Source organism: Calypte anna, chromosome 24, assembly GCF_003957555.1.
Source record: "Calypte anna isolate BGI_N300 chromosome 24, bCalAnn1_v1.p, whole genome shotgun sequence".
Taxonomy (NCBI): Eukaryota; Metazoa; Chordata; class Aves; order Apodiformes; family Trochilidae; genus Calypte; species Calypte anna.
In genome coordinates this window covers 378,380-400,724 of record NC_044269.1, presented here as the reverse complement: position 1 = coordinate 400,724, position 22,345 = coordinate 378,380, and the positions used below count along the sequence as shown (strand labels likewise).

Genomic DNA, 22,345 nt, shown 5'->3' with positions numbered 1-22,345 from the left:
AGTGACCCTGGGGGTTCTGATCCATGTTACTGTTAATTCCCAGCATTCATAACTGCTCCTGCTTTCTAAAGAAGAGATTTTCAGAGGCAGGAGTCTAACAATCATCCCTGAATTCCATACTCAGACTCCTCATTAGGTACATATTTTCCATACACCTGTGCACTTGGATGCAGGTAGAGACAGCTGGATAGCTCGAACAGTGGAAAATCAAGGTAATGACAGAGCTGCTTGTATGGGGGAGGAAAGCTTTTAAAAAAAAAAAGATGTTTGAAGCTATTGGTATAGGTGCATGAGCAGATTAAAACTCTTCAGTCACTAAAATTCATTTACTTTAGTGAGGCCACAGCTACAAACTCCCTCTTTTCATTTGTCTGTCATGTTTTGCCACCCTCTCCCTCCTCCAGCTGCTTTTCCATGAGCTGTCAGCTCTGGCAGTCTCCAGCCCAGGCAGCAGCAGTTCCTCTTGCTGTGCTGGGCTCTAAGCAAAATGAGGGTTTTCAGGCAAGGCTCTTCGGAAGGGAGCAGTGATCAAACAGGAAGATCAGCACAGACTGACTACAGAGGAACTAGAGAAGAATCTGGATCCCAAAGCTGGCCAGAGACAGCTCAGTAGTGATGGGGGGGAGATCAGCTGAAGGAGCTTTTTGCTGCTTTATACAGTGCACTACAAAACTTGAATAATGTCCAAAATAGCAATTGCTAAAGCAAGAGGAAGGGAGGCACTTCAGAATTCTCTCTTTTAGAGGTCTGGAATGAAGAAGTAATAGATGAAATCCATTTTCTAATGACAAGAGTAAAAAGACAAGTTCCCTGATCCAGAAGACCAGTATCAATGCTTCTACAAGGTGGTTCACCCAAAGCTCTCTCTGAACAGAGGAGATGGGTCCCAAAACTGGTACCCACTGCAGCAGAGAGCTATAGACAGCAGTGGGAAACACAGGAACAACTTGGTCCTTCCCCCCCAGACTTCAGAGTCAGACAATTACAATTCAAGCTGAACAGAACAGACAATGGGGGAATCTTTCCTACCCCCTGAAGCTCTCATTCTAGCTTGACATGGGTCAATTTTACACGTGCTTCACCACAACACAAAGAGCAGCAGTTAAAAAAGTCAAACCCATTCACTTTATTCATTAACTTAGAGAAGCAGAGCCAGAGGGAGTGATTCCTCTCATTCAGCTCCAGACACACAGGAGGAATGCAGCTACAACTGTGTTACCTACCCCAGGCTACTTTTACAGTCACCAGAGATAAACAGGCACTTTGGGTTTGGTTCACCTACTTCAGACAAGCAGCTGAGGACAAAAGCAAGTGTGTTGCAGGGTATCCATTTCTTCCTTGACCCAGGGAATGAACCTGGCACAGACACACACACTGCAGACACCTGAGTTCATGAAACCAACAGGACTGCAGCACATTCCCTGCTCCCAGACAGATTCCTGCTCCTGGAGCCCTACCCTTGGAAAAGGGAGGCTGCAGCTATCAGGAGTCAGCTCTCCACTTTGAACATCACAATAAATTTGAAGCCAGGAACAGAGACTCTCTCTTTGCCTACAAGAAAGCTGGGGGAGGGATTTTGGCACAGGGGTGCACAGAGAAGCCATGGGGCAATAGTGCCCAACTTAAAGAGAGGAGATACAGGTTGGACATTAGGAAGAAATTCTGTAATCTGAGAGTGGTGAGACCCTGGCAGTTTGCCCAAGGAAGCTGTGGATGCTCCATCCCTGGAAGTGTTCAAAGCCAGGCTGGATGGGGCCTTGAGCAACCCGGGCTGGTGGGAGGTGTCCCTGCCCATGCAGGAGGGTTGGAACTGGGTGAGCTTTAAGGTCCTTTCCAACCCAAACCATTCTGTGATTGTGTGAGTTGTGCCTTTCAGAGCCCTGCACAGAAGTGATGCTTCAGCTCCACAGCTGTACAGAACACGCACACCCACGCACTGAAGAAAAACAAGGACAATATTTATATTCTTAAATAAAACTGTCCTTGGTTGACTGACTGTTACTAGGCACATGACTATTTCAATATTTAATAGGACACATGAGAGTCTCATTGTGAATTTTATCATTAGGAGGATCACCAATTTAATAAACCTCATAGGTCATTTACATAAGAAAATAACTAATTACAGTAATAAAAGTGCCATTCCTGTAAAGCTGCTCATAGGCAGAGCTGGATGGGCTTGCCTTAATTTGCTAAGGAACAGAATTTCTGTAGGAAGAAAAATTATTTTTCTTCTCCGTGAGCAGAAGAAGCTGGTGGGATATAAAAATGCATAAACAAATCTGACAGAAAAATGTGGGCTTCAAGCCAGTTTGCAGCAGTGGGTAGAGACTACCCTGGATCTGACTCAAAGCAGCGTAGGCAAAACTCACACCTCCAGGAGACCTAAATGCCAGCATCTCTCTCTCTGGATAAGTTTATTATTCTCTGGCTTCCAGTTATGTCCAAATTGTGCTGGAAGAAGATATCAGCCTCTCCCATTTCCAACAGCAAGTATCCATTTAAATGACTACAATGAGATGAAATACAGTAATTAACTTCGGCTGCTTTTCCAAAAAGATCTGAGCTCTTTGGAGTCTGCTGCAGAATAACAAGTTCTCCCAAGTCTCAGAGTTGAGGAAAAAAGGGCAGAATGGTGATCTTGTGCAAGCTAAAATCTTAAACAATGCCAGGAAAAAAAAAAGGTGAATAGATAGGTAAGTAAGAAACAAACTTACTGCCATTTTAGAAACCACATTACTCAAAAAAGACCCAGCAGCTACTTCCCATTTCAAGTAAAAATCCAGAGCTAGAGAAAAGCACACTTTGTTCAGCACTAGATTCATACCTGTTTTGATCCAAAACGTCATCCTAGACTTCCCTCCTCTCAAAACACAAAGCACTCCAAACAAGATTTGTCACCTTTTGTGCTTTGTGTCACAGTAATTTAATTTTTAAAAGAATTTTGAAACAGTTGAATTATTTACATCAGAGAATTGGCTAGCTAGCCTTCTGTGGAGCCCTAGTAATTGCCTAGCAAATCTCTTTATGCAAATTATTGAGTCCAATTTTCACAGCTTAACATCACTGCTACATCCATCTGCTTTGGTCCAAAACTTGGTAAACAAATTAGGTCTTGAACTTAAGTGCAGTCTCCTGACTTCAGCAGGATCCTCATTCCTCCTACATTTCCACTGAAGGCTTTTGAGCACCATCCATCTCCCCTGCACTTGTATCAGGAGAAGCTGGGACAACATTGGAGACTTTCAGGATTTTATAACAGGCACCTACCTTGACTGCAAAGCAGGTATCCCACTAAAATGTTGTTCCAATTCTGGGAGAACTCCTGCCTGTCTGTCCCAGTCCCTGATGGATGGCCATTCTATTTCTCAATCATCCCACTGGGTTGCTGGTGGGTATCAGGAGAGCTCTGAGGCACCATCACTTGTGCTGCTGCTTAACTCCCCACAAAGCTGAGAGCTCTCTCCTAAATCTGGGGGTCCAGCTTTAAGCATCTGAGTTTGAAATTTTTGGTCTTTATAGACATGATTTGGAAAACTTTAGCTTTGTGCTCTCTAGCACAAAAAACCTGCTCAAAATAAGGAGGAAAAAACCTACTCATAAATAATTTATATGTAGCAATTCCACTGCATAATGTGAATGGATTTTCTCCTAAGAAGTCTCATAGCATTTATCAGAAAACATGTCAACCTGTCTCCCTCACATCCACAAACATAACACAACCTGGAAGAACTCATAAAATTGAAGAAAACAGTCAAGGGAACACAATGTGATAAAGTTTCCACTTTAGCATCCCCAACAAAGGAGAGCATGGATCCAATGCAACCCACAGCCCTCTCCTCCTGCCCCAGGCTTAGCACTGGGACCCACAGGAAGAGAAGGAAGAGTGGAATCCCACCAGGCTCCAGCAACCCCATAAAGAGCAGACTGGCTCTGCCCAATACTTCCATAAAACCCCTGAGGAGGGACCATACACAGGAACAGACAAAACACAAAGCTGACAGCTCAGCACGTACCTGTGCTATGGAATTCACCTGGGATTTCTGGAGGTACAAGTTCACTCTAATCCAAGGTTAACATAAAGCAAGAATAACTGTTAGACATGCAGTAACATTTATCTATCTGCCTACCATCAGCCTCTCACCAGAATCTGTTTGGAGGGACCAGACTGCTCTGGATTCCTTCAGCAAATGTCCTTCTTTCTAAAAATGAGAGAGCTGATTCAAAATGCTAGCTGGTTTCCATGACAGCCTTTCCTTTACATCATCCTCATTTCTCCTCGACTTTCTTGGAGGGGGGGAAAAATAAAAAAGAAAGGGAAGAAAAGAAACTACTGCAAAACTTCCCCAAGCTTTCAGAAAAAAAAAACCAAAACACCAAAAGAGAACTTCTGTTTCAGTAAGCGACCTTTTTCTGTAACCTCTACTACTTCATCTGAGTGTGAGAATGAACTCAAGTGGCCAGTTCCACACTTCAGTATCTGACATGGGTGTTTATCCCCAAGGACATCAACAGCTACTCCAAATCTTGGTACCAAAGAGCTACACAACACTGGCTCCACACCAACCTCTTCACAGGGCTCGCTTGCCAGTGTTAAAAAGAAACTGTTCTACAAAAGGATCCAGTTTTTACCAATTACTTGGTAATAGTCCTGCTTTGGCCAATTACTGCTCAAGATTTAGCCTGAAGCACAAGGAAAAAAGAAACCTGGTTTATCTCAGCTTTGTACTGAATCCAGCACTGAATCCAGGGGAAGAATGCTCTTTCTGGTTGCCCACAACAAATAAATCAGTGAAGCTAAGGGAAAATGCTTCCCCTGAACTGAAAGTCATCACATCCAAGCAACTACAAAAAACTCCAAATGGAAGTTTTTATCTGTATTTATCTGCCCAAGCACTTTAAAGGATTAAAATGCACCTGAGCACCAAAGGGCTGGAACTAGGTCACTTGTTTGCATGGAAGAAAGGTACAGGAATTGATGGAGATAAAACATTTGTCCAAAGATGTCCAAGGTACAGTGGCAACACAAGGAAAAAGTATTTGCTTGGCAAAATTACCACTTGCCACTGATCAGGTTTGTGCATGCAGATTACTTTCCTGTTTTGATACAGGGTGCTTGTGTCACTTTTATTTTAGCTCCATTTCTCAGGGCTGCCCAAGATATTTGGAAACATGATTCTGTGATGCTGTGATTTAAAATGAAGAAGCAATTGCATCTGGTTAATGTACCCAGGTCCAACAGTCTCAGCTGACACAAAAATATCTGCTCATTAGACTACAGCAGCTTTACCAAAGAAGTGAAAAATAAAAATAAATACCCCTGCTCGAACTCTGCATTTCCCAATTGACCATTTCCAGGAATTAATTTCTGTGCTCTTCACAGCCTGATCAGCAGAGTGCAGCACTGGCACATTTAATAAATACCTGGAGTCTACTCAGAGCTGCAAACCAAGGAGCAGCTCCTGTTCTGGTCCCCCAGGGGCCTGTGTACCCATCTATATTTGCAGAAGGTGGCTGCACAGCCTCACTCAGAAAGGAGCATGGCATCAGATAAATTCTACCTTTGAGAGAGCAAAGTTTTAGCAGTCTGATTACAGCAATCCAAGCCACTGTGTGCAAGGAAACAACTTTGAGATCCATCAGAAAGCACAAAGATGTTTTTCAGAATGAGAACCATTTTAACTAATTTTTTTTAACTGAACTCCTCACTTAGCTCATCAGTGAATGCAAACTTCTTCATCCCTGTTGCAAAGAAAAAAAAATCCTTTCTGATGTGCCAAGGAGTAGCTGTAGGACTGACTGGGTGATGTGCAGGCACACCTGGACTCATTACAGGTAAGTACTGACTTTTTAATTTAGCTCTCAGTTTGGAATGTGGGGAAAAGTTACCCAGAGACATCGTGAAAATCTCATGGTAAAGGAGAAATATAATAGAGGAGAGGCAGTGAAAAAAGTGCTTCCAGTAGGGAAACTGAATACTGGCCATGCACATTCATTACCCCATGTCTAAGAAATCTGCATTCAATAAAGAAGATACTTTAATGTGTATCATTTTTTGGGTTTGGGACTTCAATTCTATTTTCCACGTTCCCTGTCAATGCTGAATTGTTCTGGCCAGTACTTACTGCATGGCATGGTTAACAGTGAATTCTTCTCTTTCAAAAGACCACACAGGATGTGTTTTTTCTACTCCCAGCTTTTCCCCTCCAAAGGGGGAAAAATAAGGAGAAAAAAAAAAAAACAACCAACCCACAACTTGAAAGCATTGCCATGAGCTGGCAAATTAAGGGAAACTTCTCATTCCTGAGACTTAGCATTACAGAGGAGTTAGTCCAGGGCATCCATTTCCCAGAGTTTAAAAGATCAGTCTGGAAAGAACAAAGAACAAATTCTTAACTATTCATCTCCTGTGTTTTTCAAATGCAGTTCACTAGCTGGCAGCTCCTGGATAAAACCATCTCCAGTTCACATGTAAAACAACTAATTTGGTAAGTGGGAGCTGAAACCCAGGGTAAGCAGCTTGGCAGCTGTATCAACCTACTTTGGCAGCATTATTGTCACTGTGACCACAACTCCCCCTGAAAGCAGCCTCATTCTGTGTCACCACCAGATTTCCTGAGTGAGGCAGAAGGAGATGGCAGGGAATTGCACTGATTCTCTGCAAAGGAATCAAATGCACCCGAAGGAGGGGGATTATTCCCAGCAAAACAGCCCCACACTTGTATTTTCTTTCCTTTTTTTTTTTTTTTTTTTTTTTTTTTGCTACCATTTCTTTGCAAGACAAAAATGGGTGCAGGAAGACAAACTGCCCGTGCAGGGCCAGCATTAGCATGAGAACTACCTGGCAGCTTCAAGTTTGGGTTTGCCATTGCTATAGTGAGCACTGAGCTCCCCTGATTACCATTCACAAAGGTCCCAGCCCAGGGAGCTGCAGCCCTGCAGTACCCAACTTCACATAATAGCAGCCTGGCTATGGAATGCACTTTCTTTAAGAACAAAAATCCCACATCCAATATGCGTGGGAAAGGCAGCCAGGGTTAGTGCTTCTTCTGTACAGCCTGCAAAATAAATTTTAGAAAAAAAGAGCATCCAGTGAGCACAATCCTTTGATTCCAGTTCTCTGGTGGTAAAAAAAAAAAAAAAAAAAAAAAAAAAAAAAAAAAAAATAGAAAAGAAAAGAAAAGAAAAGAAAAGAAAAGAAAAGAAAAGAAAAGAAAAGAAGAAGACCCCCAAAATCCCAGACCCTGTTTGAGGCAGCATTTCTACAGTCTCCTGTTTCCCAGAGGGAGGAGGGGGTCCTGATCATGGCTGAGTTACAAAAGGACAAGTGGAGCTTTGGGCTGTTATGGTAGAAAGCAATTTCTCATCACACAGAAAACTACAGGGATGAACTCAGCAAATACCACTCTGGTAATTCCCTTGGCCATAGTCTGTGATTATGCAAATAACAAAGTTCTGTTATGTTGCAGGTATAAATCAGCTTAGAAATTGAAGAATTTTCCCAATGCAGTAAAAGAAAGGCTGGCAAGGTGAAAGAAAGAACAGCCTGATATTTAGCCCCAGTATGTGAGTCAGTAGAGTTAAATTAATAATTTATATTTATTCACAGAAAGCCAATTGGGACTCAGCTTTTCTTTTACAGAAAGAGCTACTTCCAATGGAATAAAATAGGAAAGTGGCATATGAAACACTCCATTTCCAAGCCCTTACAGGGATGGGAAGAATGCAGCTACTCATAACGTGCAATTTATACCAGAAGTTGTCCCTAAACTTCTGAAGAACAGAAGGGTCAGCTCATTAATGCTGCTCAAGGGTTTCCCAGGAAAGCTTGGCCTGGGATCAGAGCTGCTGGGCAGGAAAACTGGGGCAGGATTCCTTCCAGCAGCCTTCCTGACCAGCTCTTCCAAACCCTGTACTGCTCCATGAGCTGGGTCTCAGAACCAGGTTAGGAAAGCTGACACAGACATTCACTGGGACAAATGGGATGTGACAGTGCTCCCAGTGAGGACCTGACATCCCTGGGGTGAGGGCAGGGCAGGACAAGAGCTGCAGAAAGGTCTTTTCTTTCCATGCAAAATCCCCAGCAAATTCAGGAAGGGGAATGACAGCACCTCAGCAGTAACCTCAGCTCTGCAGACTGACAGACTCTGTCCTCAGGGAATGCTTCCTTGCATTCATAATATTATTAGGTAAAAACAAGGTGGGATTTTTTTCCCCTGAAGATCAAGGCTGAAGGTAAGAGAAAGCAAACTGAGAACTAGGAACAAAACCACAGGCACAGAGAAAAAAAAAACAACCATAACCAGAAGACACTGCTACACACTGATGGAACTGTCCCACAGCACTTTACCTATTGAGATGAGGAGAAGCAGGGAAGCCACACAGGATTCCAGGGAACTGCCACAAAGCAAGAACCAAAAACTTTGTATTCTGAGACCATATTAAAGAGCAACTTCAGATGTTTTCAAATTGAAACTATTTGTTGCAGTACAAGATACAGAGCAAATCAAGGACGGACCCTAACTTCTTTACACTCTCAGAAGCAGTGTCAGGAGCACTGTGAGCCTGAGGACAGTTTCACGGCCTTGAAGAGGTAAAGACTATTCTTTAAACTCCCATCCCAACCTTTCAGCCCCAGGCTACTCTCTCCTACTTCCTCTCATTGCAGCTGCAACTGTTTTAGTGGGTATAGTACAAGTCCCTGAAACAATCCAGATGATAAAGAAAGAGGAAAGCCAAACTTGTTTTGGGGGATTGTTTTTAAATGGGAGCAGCTCAGTGATTCACTCCCCAACACTTCATCCCAGATTCTCTCCTGCTCTAAGTGTCCTGAGATCATCCTGTGCAGCATGGGAGGTGGGAAGGAATAAATTTCTGGTAGCAAGCTCCTCCTCCATCTCTTACAAACTTTCTTGGAGGAACACTAAGGCAAAGCTGAAGCATGAACACTACACCAGCACAAACCCACTGGGTTTGGCAGCCAGAATCAGCTGTGCCCTAGAAACCATGGGAAACAACCAACTTCTCTGATCCTGGCTTAGCAAATCCTAAATCATTTCTTCTTTGCTAAATGTTGCATATATGTAGATTTTAAAACAGCAGTTGAAGAAATGTAATTTTTTTCCTCCCGGATCAACAGTGCATACACTGGAAAGTAACTGGAAATAGAAACAATTGCTTCTATAGCATTGCCAATTAAAATGAAATGATTGCTATAAATTAATACTTACTGCCAAAAATACAGTATCTGTTCTGGTTTAATTGAACTCATTTAATTGGCAAACCCAAATGGAAGCCAATGTGCCAATTAAGTGATTGTCCCAATTTTCAAAGATTCTCAGGGACAAGCTTCAAGTTAGCCTGTGAGATGAAGATGACTCTCAGCAAGCTAAAGAACCACACACAACAATATCTCACTTTGCCAAGAGCTTAATGAGAGAAAAACCCCACTTGATTCATGCAGCAACAACAAGGAACACAAGTTCTGTGAACTGAAAATGAAATATAGGTTACTGATACAATGCCAGCCCAGAACTGTTTTGACCAAAATATTATTACAGCCTGATGGCTGCTTGGTGTGTCACATGGCACATTTGTCTTGTCTCAATGCCTAGATTGTCCACACTGCCTGAAATCCCATTTCTGTCTCATTGTTATCCTCGTTCCAAATGGTGCCCTGTGACCTATCTGCTACACACTCTAAGCTGCAGCGATTCACATAAAAATGCTGCCAAGTGGTGGAGAGAGAAGATGCACAATGGTTTCTGTAGGATTAGCAGGAGGCTTTACCAACCTGGGCAAGTCAGAAGCCTGAGAGGCTTCATCAGCACAAAACTAACCTCAAACTTCAAAGCAACATTTTCCATAGCAGTTAAGAAAGGCAATGACTCTGAAGACTCAGAGCCAGAAGCCAAGTGCTGAAGCACCTAGGTGAAGAAACAGCTAAAGCCTATTCCCAGTGAAGTGGCCAAGAATTGAAAAGCAACCAACCACAAATAACTTAAAAAGAAACCCTCCATACTCCTAATTTTTTGCATCTATTCTTGCAGAACCAACAATTAAGATCTGGGGCAGCCCTGGGCTAAGTGTTGTACAAAGAATGAGAAACAAACCCTGCACTAAGGAGAACAAAATCTTTCTTTAAACCTTTACAATTCACTAATCTCTACACACTGTTAGAAATTGCATTTAAAAATAGTTTTCTCCTCACTCATGTCCCAGATTTAAAGGAGTGATATATTGAGGTCTCATTAAAAAGCCTTTATTACCTTCCCAAGCCAGGGTATGTTACCTCATCTGGTTTCAAATGCTGAAAATACTCCAGATCTCCAAATTCATCTGACCTGATCTAAGAACTCAGATTATTTCAGGGACTTCCTAGGACAGGCTCTGTGGCTTTCTAAATCTGTACCAACTGCCAGCTCCCTGCCCTCTTGTTCACTTCTGCTTTTCCCAGGTTGAAGGACAGTTTCCCATCAGTCATTCAGAAGCTCCTGAATCACACCTTTCCCTGGCAACCTGGTTATAAAACTTGTAACACTTGGGGCACTGTGATGAGCATCTCACTCATAACTTCCTTATGGACAATCAGACTTCTGGATCCTGAAAGCTCCAGCTCAGAGGTGCACTGCAGAGGGAAAGGCTGATTTCCTCCTGGTGAAGAACTCTTGGTCACCTCCAGCCAGGAATGAATTCATCTCTGCAGTCTGCAGGATGTTCTTCAGAAACATACATATAGATACCTACAAAAGAAATCCTATTTCTAGTTTTGGAGTGAGTATATCCATCCTGTCTCCAGAATCCGTCAGGTTAATGCAGCTTCAGGTGGTACCTTTTTGTGACAGGGTGCATAAATAAATATTTACACATTTCTCTCACTGTTCTAATCCTGCTTCCCCACAAAATTTAGACAAATGGGAGAAGGAGGCAATGGGATTAGAGCACCCAGCCTGCTGGGGAGAGGCAGGAGGTGCTGAGAGCAAGGCACCTGGTCAGCAACAGGAAGGAAACATAATATTAGGTACAAATGTCAATTTATGCTCAAGCTAATGACAGCTGCTTTGTAGGCTTGTATGAGAAATATCTAAAGGCTCTCTTTCACAACATCTTTTTTTGTAACATAGAAATGCAGCACTCCTCAGAACTCTACAAGATGCTCCTTTCCTTTAAATAACTGTTTCAGAGAAATGTTACAAAATCCATATTCTGTGATAGGACTTGGCTCAAATATGGCTTTTTATCCCTAGAACTCAAGTGTTCTACAAAGAAAGTCAATATCATCAACTCCATTTTCCAAACTGGAGCACAGAAAGAAAAAACCAGCTTGTCTGAAGGTTACCCAGCAGTGCAGGGGGAATAGGAGGCAGAAGCAGTGAGGAAAGCAGTGTGATTAACATGGCCAAATTCTAAAAATACAGCACATGAGTCGGGGGAGGGAATACAAAATGTAGCAGTCCTTGAGGGCTCCCAGGCAGCTGGCATCTCCTCTGACTCCTGAGAGGTCTGTCCAGCTTGTGTTGCATCTCATTCAGAGGATTTCACAACTACAATGAAGTGCTAAGAACCACCAGAAGGACCCAAACAAACCAGGTCTGTAAGACAAACCCACCTGCCTTTCTGCTAAGCTACACAACCAAGCAACAAGAAGTTTTCACACTGGGGTTTTCACTCAGCTTTCACACTGAGGTTTTATTTCTCAGACAGACTTAGGCAGCATTTTGCTAAAATCTTCCTCTTCCACAATGCTGCATGCTTCAAAGAGCATGTTTTTACAAGGAGTTGCCTTTATGCTCAAAAGTCTTCCTGAAAAAGAGGTTAATGCAGACTGAAAATCATTGTGACATTATGGACCTTTTAATTGGTTACTGGAGCTGCTTTGGGGCACATATTAATAGGGCAGAAGCATTATGCATCCTCCTTCTTTCTCTCCTTGACAAACTGCCAGAGGAAGGAAATTATTTTGGTCTCGTTGAAAGTTCAACACAATCCATGTAGAAATGTGAAACTCAGGGAAGAGAAATCAATGTGTAACTAGAATATTAGATTGTTCAGAACCAAAAGTAAAGCAGAAAGAAAAATTAAGAAGGTGTTTTACCATAGCACTGAGAGTCTCCTCCCAGTCTGGCCTCTCTCTGGGATGGATGCTTCTCTGAAGCTCTGGCACAAAGTCATCTTCTTCTGTATGTATGGAGGACTTCATCATTCTGGAAGGGAGGACAGAGAGGTTTGATACTCAGTGACAATCTCCAGGTGTTACAGTGATCAGTTACCTGGCTCACACAACACTACAAATGCTTTTCTCAATCCAGAACTCTTACAGACTTCTAAGTTTCTCTTACTTCTTCATGATACAAGAAGGACAAAAAGAAACCCAGCAGGGAGAAATCTGCACTTCCTAACCAATCACAGGATGATTTTGTTGAACAACTGCACAATTTGCAAGTATTAAAACACAGAAAAATGCAGAGGAGCAATTTTCAGTCCATTTCAACAAAATTGTTACTATTGTCCAGGCAAACAACATCAGCCTTAGAAGGAAAACCATACACATTCATTCCTGAGATGTTATTGCCTGTGTTGCCTGAAACAGAGACAGAAGTTTCCATATCTTCCCCTGAATTCACCTCCCAAGGCCTGAACCATCAGCTCTCCCACTACCTACTGATCCCACCTGCAGACTGAGCTCTGCCTGAGCTCTGCAGGGATGTGCTCAGATCAGTCTCATTTTCTCAAGGTAAACTTGTCTTCAGATAAGGAGCTGCCTTGCAAATACTCTATCAGGTATATTTCAAGCCTGCAGAGAGATCACAGGCCCCAGATGAAAATGGAAGAAGTATTCCTAAGAGTGGCTCAGCCTGAGATGTTCTATATGGCACCCAAGGCTGTCTGAATGGGCTTTTGAGGGGACCCTGGCACAGAGCTGGAGGCCCAAGGACCTGCGGAAGGTCTGGTGTCATCCATCCTGCTTCAGTAAAGAGCAGCTCAGGCAGGCTTTTAATTCATTAATAGATCACCAATTATTCACCCAGGATAAGCATTTTGTAAACATCACCACAAAGAGCCAGGCAGAAAGGCAGGGCTGGTTTTGCTAAATGTTAACACTGCTGATTTATGGACCTTTTCCCCAAAATCAAGCACAGTGAAAGCCAGAGAAGAAAACTCCTCTGCTTCAGGTCCAATATTTGACATTCTGAAGCCCCCACATGCTGGTTGAGATGGGGAAGGAAGTGCCTGGGCCAAAGCATTCAGCTCTTTGTGCCTTACATGAGGGTTAAAAATGAAGTCATTAACACTCACAGTAATTGCATGGCTGGGTTACAGAATTATATCCCATCCAATTTTATACCTAGCTTTGTGAGCACATCTCTGCTCTAATAAAAAACACATCCCAGAGAATATGGGCCTCAAAAGCCAAAGTCAGAGTGCCTCAGGCCAATGCTGTTAACTGGTTTCATGAGCCATTCCCACCACAAACATCACCAAATCAAAGTAGAGCAGTCCCTGATGAGGCAATAAAAAATAGAGCTCCATGGTTAAAGTTGTATGTGTCTGACAAAAACTGTATGAAAATACCCTGAGTGACAACAGAGAGCTGCAATGCCACCTTTGCAATGTATGCCTTCAAAGAACTGCATTTCTATAACCTGAAAATTTGCTGCTCAGAGTAGCAGCTCTTTCATTTCTCCTTTGCATATCCAAAGTGGGAAGATCTGCTCTGTTTCCTACCACCCCAGCTCCACCATATGAGAAGTTTGCCGCTTATTTTAACTGAAAGTAAAAGCTGAAACCTGCTGGTTGCAGAAAAAAAAATAAATATTATGCAACTCAAAATCAAAATGAAAATAATAATGTGTGGGGGTTTTTTAAATCAAGCTCAGGATTTTGAAAAAGGCTCAATAAGGCTTTCATCATTATTGGCTTTGGCAATATTGGAGTTGTACAAAGACTCTGAATAAATCATCCCACAGCAGCTTTGGTTGACTGCCACTGGACAACAGTTGATGTAATTCCATGGGGTGCTGGAATTCAAGGCAGGGTAACATGATCAGGACTCACCCTTCCACAGCCACCTCTTTCTCAGTGTAGAGACTTGAAACCAAGGAGACTGAATTTACATCTTTACATGAATTTACATCAGCACTCTGGATTACAAATGGATTTACTGCATACACAACTTCTCAGCCTTGTGGCAATTCCTCCTGGACTTCTCCAGAGAAATCTGGTTTCCTTGGGAGAAGAAAATGTTCTGGATGCCTAAAATGTTGCCAGTCCCACCAGGCTGCCCAAGGCCTCCTCCTCTCAGCAGGGAAGTCACAGGCTCAAGATTCCACCACTCCCTCCTCCCAACTCCTACCTCTCAGTCACACCAACCCCTCACTACTTTCCTCAAAGTTTACCACACAAATAAACAGGAGAGGGCAGAGAGTGGGAATGAAGATTATAAACCACACTACCTGCACTTCCCAGCCCCTGTGCTAAGCCTGCTTACAGGGAACATTTTCAGCCACACCTGGGAAGATGCTTAAAATGCAGGTGATGGGGGCAGGGTGTTCTGTTTGAAAAGAACCTTGGGAATCAGCCCCACGTTCTGGGTCTCTATCCTCAGAGCAGACAGCCATGGATGTCAGGGTACCCAGACCTTTTGACCCATCTATTCACTCATTTGTTTCATTGGATTTTGCCTATAAAACTCCATGATAAACTCTTACCAAACCCTTCCCACTGAGATCATGAGGTACAGTAAATTCTTTGAGCATGTGCCAGAATTATTCCATGGAATATTTTACTACTGATGGAAATGAAATACTTTGTCACAGTACAAAAAAAAACCATGGGCAATTATACTGAAGATTTTCTTACACAATTATGTACACTTGATAACCACCTGTGAACCCTTATTAATCTTTAATAGCAACTATTTAATTCCATGCCACCTGAGACAAGAGACCAAGGACTGCTGGAGATGCTACAGGTAATATTATTTATACCCAAAGTGTAGGAGCTTTTCCTCCCTATCCTTGATCTGGATGAAGGCAAATAATTTGGGTGAATTAGCAGTGATGAAATATGGGCAGAAGTAGGGCCAGAAAGGAGGAGAAGGAGGCAGCAAAGCAGCTACTCAAGACACTCTCCTTTTTACAGTGTTCCAGAAGACTTTCCCAGAACTCCGCATTCTGAAGGATGACAGAGAACAGAACCAGAGCTCAGGGTCCCTGGGAAAGCTGTCATGGAAAGGCTGACAGGACTGGCATCCACCTGCACCAAGACCAAGCCTCAGGCACCCCCAGTTCATCTTTGGGATTTATCCAGGAACTCAGCCAGCCCTTTGCAAAGCTGAGCCCTAGAAGCCCCCAAATGAGAAACTGATCCCAGTGTAACTGGGTGCATTGGGAAAGAGCCTCATCCCAAGAAAAGCCTGGAATATTATATAAATACACCCATAATCATAGATAAATGTATAATCATATGCTTTTATGCAGGGATATTCTGTATATTTGACATTATTTTCATTTATACAGAAAATAAATAGCACACAAAATCATACAGATGCCTGATTCACCACAACCATCAAGCTGCAACAAGACTGATTATCTTCTTTCTGTCATGGATTCTTTTTCATGGGAGGAGGAAATACCTTGAGTGCCACCATCACTTACACAAAACACTGACACAGACAGTTTGCAAACATCAAAGGCCAAGCAAATTCAAGAGGCTGCTCTGTTCTAGAAAGCCTTCATTGGGTCATTTCAAGGGAGGTGTAAATCACTGAAAAGTCACTAAAAATTTCATCCCAGCCACAAGAAGAGCAATGCAGTTTTATCTAAAATTCCATTTCTTCAACTGGTTAGCAGCTCTGAATGCCCTTCAAATGAAATCTGACACCACAATATTAATAAAAGTTCTGGCTGTATAGAGGCCATTAAGCAATCTCTCTTCAGATGAATGAATCCTGCTTCATTGTAAATTGAGAATCAAATGTACTGGAACAAATGTTTGCAGGACATTCCACAAAAGGCACTGCCTGCATGCACATCCATTCTTCAAAGTTCTCCATAGGTCAAGCTGATGAATTTCAGCTCAGAGCTTGGACATCTGTACAGGACAGAATTCTGTCAAGAGCACATCTGATGTTCTTTTCCCTCTCTTCAAATCTAATTTGCTGGGGACCGAAGTGACAGACCAGATCTGCTTTTCAGGAATTAAACCATCCCAGTGCTGCTCTCCTGAGCTGCCCTGTAGTCTGTGTTCTGTGTCCTACCTGCCCATGCTTTGGGCTCTGCCACATCCCACAAGGCAGAGAGCACCTGGAGAAGAGACCCACAGCTGCTTTAGAGGATGAGTAAATCAAGATGCAGCTTGATGCCCACAAAGCCTATTGCTACCTTGTGTTTATATTTTTGTAAATACTAAATACTGCTTCATTAGACACTCAATTTCCCTGGGGGTCTAAAGGAGCCTCCCACAGAAATATCAAATGATTCTACAGCTCTGTTTGTGAAAGACAGAAAGAATTATAAACAAGTCGGGGGGTGGACATTGCTCCTTGAGTGAAACAGGACAGAAACTTTAAAATACTGTGGGATTCCCAGCAGAATGTTTGTTCTCCTTACTCGGGTTGTGTGGCACATCCCCTGTGCCCCTGGCAGGCCTCAGCAGTAGCAGTAACATCATTGTCATGGACTCTGATGGCCTCTGGACGCTGAGGACACACAGGTTGACAGCAGCCCTGGTGACAAATTATCTGGTGGTTTGAAAGCCATGTGCTCAAAGCATGAAGCAGTCTGAATGTCAGGCTTCTCCTGTCAGACAGTTAAGTGTCTGCCTGACAGATCCTCACTTGCAGCTGGGGCTTTATATTTTTTAAATTAAATGCCAAGTGTGATCTTTAGGTTGTGCTCCCCCCATGGAGACATCAAACATCTCAGCTTCCCTTGCTGCTTCTCCCTCAAATGACTTTTTTCTGACCTCAATTTAGAAGGTGACAGCCAATGATAACTTTGATTTATTAAGTTTATTATTTATCCAGCATTGTTCTTGTGCCTGGAGATTTCCCAGCCAATGGAAAAGCACAGCCCTGCCCTACAGAACCAATGAGTCAGGTGGATTTAGAGCTCCACACAAAGGGATGTTTTCTGGGATATAAATTCTACCCAAAAAGCCTAATTTAAATAAAGCCTGTGCCAACACAGATCTGTGCTGCAAACCAAGGAGCTTTGAAAACTGATAAGAACTGGTAGTTATGCTGCTCAGGTAGTTTGCACAAAAGACCAAATTAACTAAGTCTTTACCAGGACACTAAAAAGGAACTACGGATGAAGCTTTGCATTGCTTGCAAATGGCATATGCAGGGAACTGTGCATCTCCTTGGCTCATCTTCCTTGCTCCTAGCAACCATGGCTGTCTTCAGTGAGCACTCTGCAGCTTGGGAAGGCTCCCAGCTCCTGCTGGAGCATCAGGAGAGCAGCAGGACAGGATTACACCCCAGTGCTGCAAGGCCAAGAGGCAGAACCACTGCTGCTGGGCACCACAAGGATGAGCAGGATCTTCTGTAGACAAATGAGATCTGGGGTTACTCCAGGTGTAGCCACAGGGCAGAAACCTCAAATGAATCCTTGGAGGCATAGCAGCAGAGCCTGGCTGCTGCAGCACTGTCTGTCCTGATGTATCCAAGGAGAGAGCTGCAAGGATTCAAACACAGGACTCAACCACAGCATGGAAAGGTTGAGGGATTCTTAGAAAACTCTGCTTTGGAGGCTTTAAAAAGAACTTGATCAAGACAAGGAGTTACAATACTACAAAGAAAAAACACATAAAAACCCACAACAGAATAAGAACTTTTACATCACAGGGTTTGCCCCTTATCACCTCAAGGAAAAGTAGAAAAAAGAGGGAACAAGATCTGAGATTTGGCCCGAAGCTTACAAACACTTCAGCAAGAAGCTGGAATCAAGAAAGAAACCCTGATACATCTTCGTTTCTGACCTTAAACTCATACCACACACACACAAAAGAAAATTTCATGGGAGGGATGGAAAAAACCAAAATATACAGAATCCTCTCCAACCCAATTTTTCCAGTAAACTCTGTACCCAGGAAATTAAAACCAATACAGTGGAAAGGAAGGGTTTAACTAAGTTTTCAGAATTCAAAATTCCTGTCTTCTTTAGTAATTTGCAAGAATATTTAAACCACATCTTCTGAGCAGCCAATAAAAAGTTGCATGAACAAGATCACCTGGAATTTAAAACCTGTGGGCAAGTCTGGCTAGGACAGTCTTAGCAAAAATAGATAGGTTTAAGCAGCTTAGTTGACAGCTTCTTGTCTCACCTGGTTGTGGTTTATGTCTCAGTTCAGTAAAATCCATCTCAAAGAACCTAAGAAAGTAGAGATATGTACTTGATGCTCTGGATTGGAATCTGCACCTAGGAGCCTCTTGAGCTGGGCATTAATAATTTGCAGCCAGGTTTTGCATCACTGGAATATCTTGAAACTCTATGAAAAGAATAAGTTCTTGGAATATTCAGCCTTAGCCAGCTCTGAGCCATGTTCTTAGTTACTCAAAAGCCTTATAAAAATAATCACAGAATCCTCAGGTTTTTGCATGTATGTAGTACTGAACAAACCTGCTCTTTTTTTTGGCAACACATTAAAAGACATTGTGTTAGGAGGTGCTTGGTTTTTTCTTTCAGAACACCACCAATGACAGTCAAAAAAAAATTCTTAGGACTAGGATTCTCTTATCACTTTTGCACAGTATGTGAAAAGGAATTAGGACATCACTGAACAATCAGAATCACTGAGCTCTGCCTTGGGTTTTTGTTTTTTCATTCAGGAACAAATAGAAAAGTATTAAAGTAAATTGCCTCTGGGGGAAGAAATGAGGAATAACTTCTCACAGGGTTCAGGCTGCTGCCACTCACTTTCTCCATCCCAATGAAAGCAAGACAAATACCATCTCACCAAGCTCTTAGGCAAAACCTGTTCCCTGCACATCCTTTGCCACCCCCTTGGTTTGTCTCATCTGTAAAGATTACACTTTCTTCTGGGCCTTCATCTTCAGCCCTTCATCTCTCCTCCGCTCCCTAGCAAAAGCAGTTTACTCCAAAAGTAATAATAAACCCCATCTGGTTACAGCTAATCCAAATGCAGCAAAGATCAAAGTATGCCCCAAAATGGCAAAGCATGACCTAAACCTAGATCCAAGGACATTCAGCTGGGCTGATTTTGTCTGTTTGTAGTTCAGTGCCAATGCAAAGCTGGTAATGGTAAATTTCATCTTTCCTCCAAAGCATCTACTGGCAAAATGGTGCTTTCAGCACATGGAATGATCAAGTGCAATCAGCTCATCAGTAACAATTAGCCCTGCATGCTGGAAGTGACAACTGTTCCTAACATGAAACAACATTTACAGCTTGTCCAGCCAGCCAGCTGCCTAGCAGGGAAAGCCTTTCCCTAAAAAAACATTTACCCAGAGTCAGGCACCTCCCCAGGGCCAGGGATGCACACCCACCAGGGTCCTGCTGCACTCTGTGCAAGAGGCCAGGGCCAAAGAAACCCCCAAAGCAGACCTGCTGGTCAATAGCCACACACTGAACCCTATGTTATTAGGTTTACAAACAATAAAAGATAAGCAGAAGCAAAGAATTAGAGGAGCTCCAACTATTCTGACTGCAATAAGTGCTGGTCCTTGTCCCCAGCTGGGCTGCTGTCACCCCAGATCAGTGGGATCACCAGCTCAGTCCTTTCCATGTCAGGGAATCACTTCTAATACACTTCACTGTTATTATTCCTACTGGATTGCTCCTGACCAGCACCATGGAATTAGATGGAGGTCTCCAACTACCCAAAGACATCAGGGGCAGATTTCTCCAGGCTGGGGGCTGACTCAGGCATGATGAATGCAAAGCCCCAGGGGGATGATCTCTGTGCAGCAGAGGTGTGGATCCCAAAGGAGAGGTCATTCTGAGGGAACACCAGCCTGGAGAAGCACTGAGCAGGATAAATCTGCCTGGGGAACCCCCTTGCTGCTGAGCTGAGGTAATGGAAGTGGCAGCAGTGCAGTGGGATGGACACCTGGAAGCCAGCCCCAAGAACTGGACACAAACCACACAAGAAATGTGCCACAGGGGTCAGAATGTCCTGCAGTGACTCAGAGTATATTTCCATCCTTGCTTTGTGCAGAACCAGTGTCAGCACTACAAACAGACCCAACTGCTGATGCAGCCTTTAACCACAAAAAAAAACCCCAAAACATTCTCTTTCCCTTTTTGCAAGAATTCACAATTGTTAAATATATTTTTCAGTGAACAAACAAAATGCAATACCAACAGAGAGGAAAGAGATCAGTGATGTGCCTTGCCTTGAGTCCTCAAGGATACAGCTGCAGCCACTGCTGCCCAATCAGTTCTACCTTCAACACCCACACAAGCATTTTTGGTACAAAAGCAGTTGAGCTGGCACATGTCTGCTCTGAATGGCAACCCTGCTGCCAGGCTTCCTGCTACCACTGAGAGGAATAGAGAAAGAATAATTAGCCAAAGCTTCAGGCTAATTTATTTTGCTTTTTGGAGAAGAGACTGAGAGATGGTACATCAGAAAACAAAAGCATTAACTCTAAAGGCTACTCAGTACTGAAATATTATGTGTAGCCTATATATTCTAAGGACTTTTCAGAATAAGCACTACTGTCCAGTGCCCAGTGACCCCAGTCATGCTAAATCCTGTCCTTGGATATGTCAGGAGACTGTGAAATGTCACAGCAAGGACTGGCTACAACAAAGCAGACAAGAGTTGAATGAAGAGAATCCTCCATCACCCCTCAGTAACTCATAGCTCACCTTGGCCAGGATTTCAGAGGAAGACTGAGCCTGAAGCAGGGATAATTGGAATTTCACTGCTCCTGCCCATAGAGCCCCTTCACAGGGGCAGAGCTTTGACCCTAAGGCATGGGGATACCAAACACTTTATGAGGGCTTGGGGGAAAAAAATCAGGGCAGAGGGAGAAAAACCCTCTGTGTGCAGAGGGGAGGATCAAGCACTCTCTCATCCACCCCTTCCCACACCAGGTTCTATCCTGATGCGGAGAGCAAGAGCCCAGCCCAGCTTCCCAGCAGTGAGGGCACTCAGAATTCACTGGCACAGGCTCAGGAGAGTTTGAAGGCTGCTGCTGTTCCTGTGGCCCTGAGCACTGCAGGTTTATGCAATACCTCTCCTCCTCTCCTTTCCCCATTACCTTAGGAAACTCTTTCAAAAGAGAGAGGGAAAGAAAGCAAGAAGTTATGGCCAGAAAGGATCTCTAGGGCCCCAGAACACAGCAGCATTGGGCTGCAGAGATCAGAATAACCCCAGTGCTCCCACAGCATGGGTTCAGGACACCACCTGGATCCTGGGATGAGCCTAAGAAGCCACCCAAGAGCTCTGCTGTTCCCAAAAGAGGCAGTTCCACATCTCTCCCCAGTCATCTGCCTGCCTGTCCCTACAGACATGGTCCTGGAGGAAAAAGAAATGTATTTTAAAGAGGACTGGTTTTCCATTGGGTCAGCTGCAAAGCACAGGGCTACCTACAAGGATCCCTAAGGAGGGTGAGCGGGGTGGGAAGGTCTTCAGGCACTCATCAGAGACCTTCTTTTGACTTTGGGCACCTCCTTGACCGTGAAGCCTCAGGTGAGATCCCATCCTGATGTGTCCGTGTGCCTCTTCCCACTGAGTGAGGAGAATCCTGACATTTATCTTCACTTTGCAAATTCAGGAGCTGAGGACCTGAGGTTGCACTGGGCAACATCACCCAAATCCTTTGGGAATGCCAGAGCTCAGGAAAAAAGCACAGTTTTGTTCTTTCTTTGTATTTCTAACTACTTGAGGGGGAAGCATCTGCAACATGAGGAAAAAAAGGTCAAGTTTCTGTTTATTTTTCTTTAATCTGAGAAGCAAACTACCACAAACAAAATATAAGCAATACAGAAGCAACCTGTGATTGAGAACAGGGACATGATAAAAATGAAAATCATGTCAGCCAGGAAACTTCACCCTTTTAAAACAAAATGTATTAATTGCACTGCTTCACAGGTTTGTATTTTTAGGTGACCTCTTTAAATTTCCATCAGGCAAGCCAAGAAAGTCCCTGAAACACCAACCCAGTTTTAAAGGCAGAAGGAAGGGGGGAGAAAGAAAGAGGGAAAAAAACAAACTACGTATTCTGAGGTAAATCAGGATATTCCAAGAACAACAAAAATAGGAGCCCTCTCATGTATTCTAGAGGATGAGAAGTATGAAAGGTGTTTCATTGCTGAAGCAGATGCCAGCAGTGGAATGGAGGAAAAGCAAAAGCAAAGCAGGTTCTCTGTCC

The 22,345-nt window shown here is 43.3% G+C and overlaps 1 protein-coding gene across 1 annotated transcript in view; it reads right to left on the bottom strand.

Moving 5' to 3' along the window:
• The window catches only part of LOC115599602 (rho GTPase-activating protein 32-like), a 128,399-nt gene that overhangs the window by 39,943 nt on the left and 66,111 nt on the right, over positions 1-22,345 (bottom strand). The window contains exon 2 of the mRNA XM_030464703.1: positions 12,095-12,203. Within this exon, the coding sequence (XP_030320563.1) occupies positions 12,095-12,202 (108 nt within the window). The 5' untranslated portion in view covers position 12,203. The remainder of the gene's footprint in view (positions 1-12,094; positions 12,204-22,345) is intronic.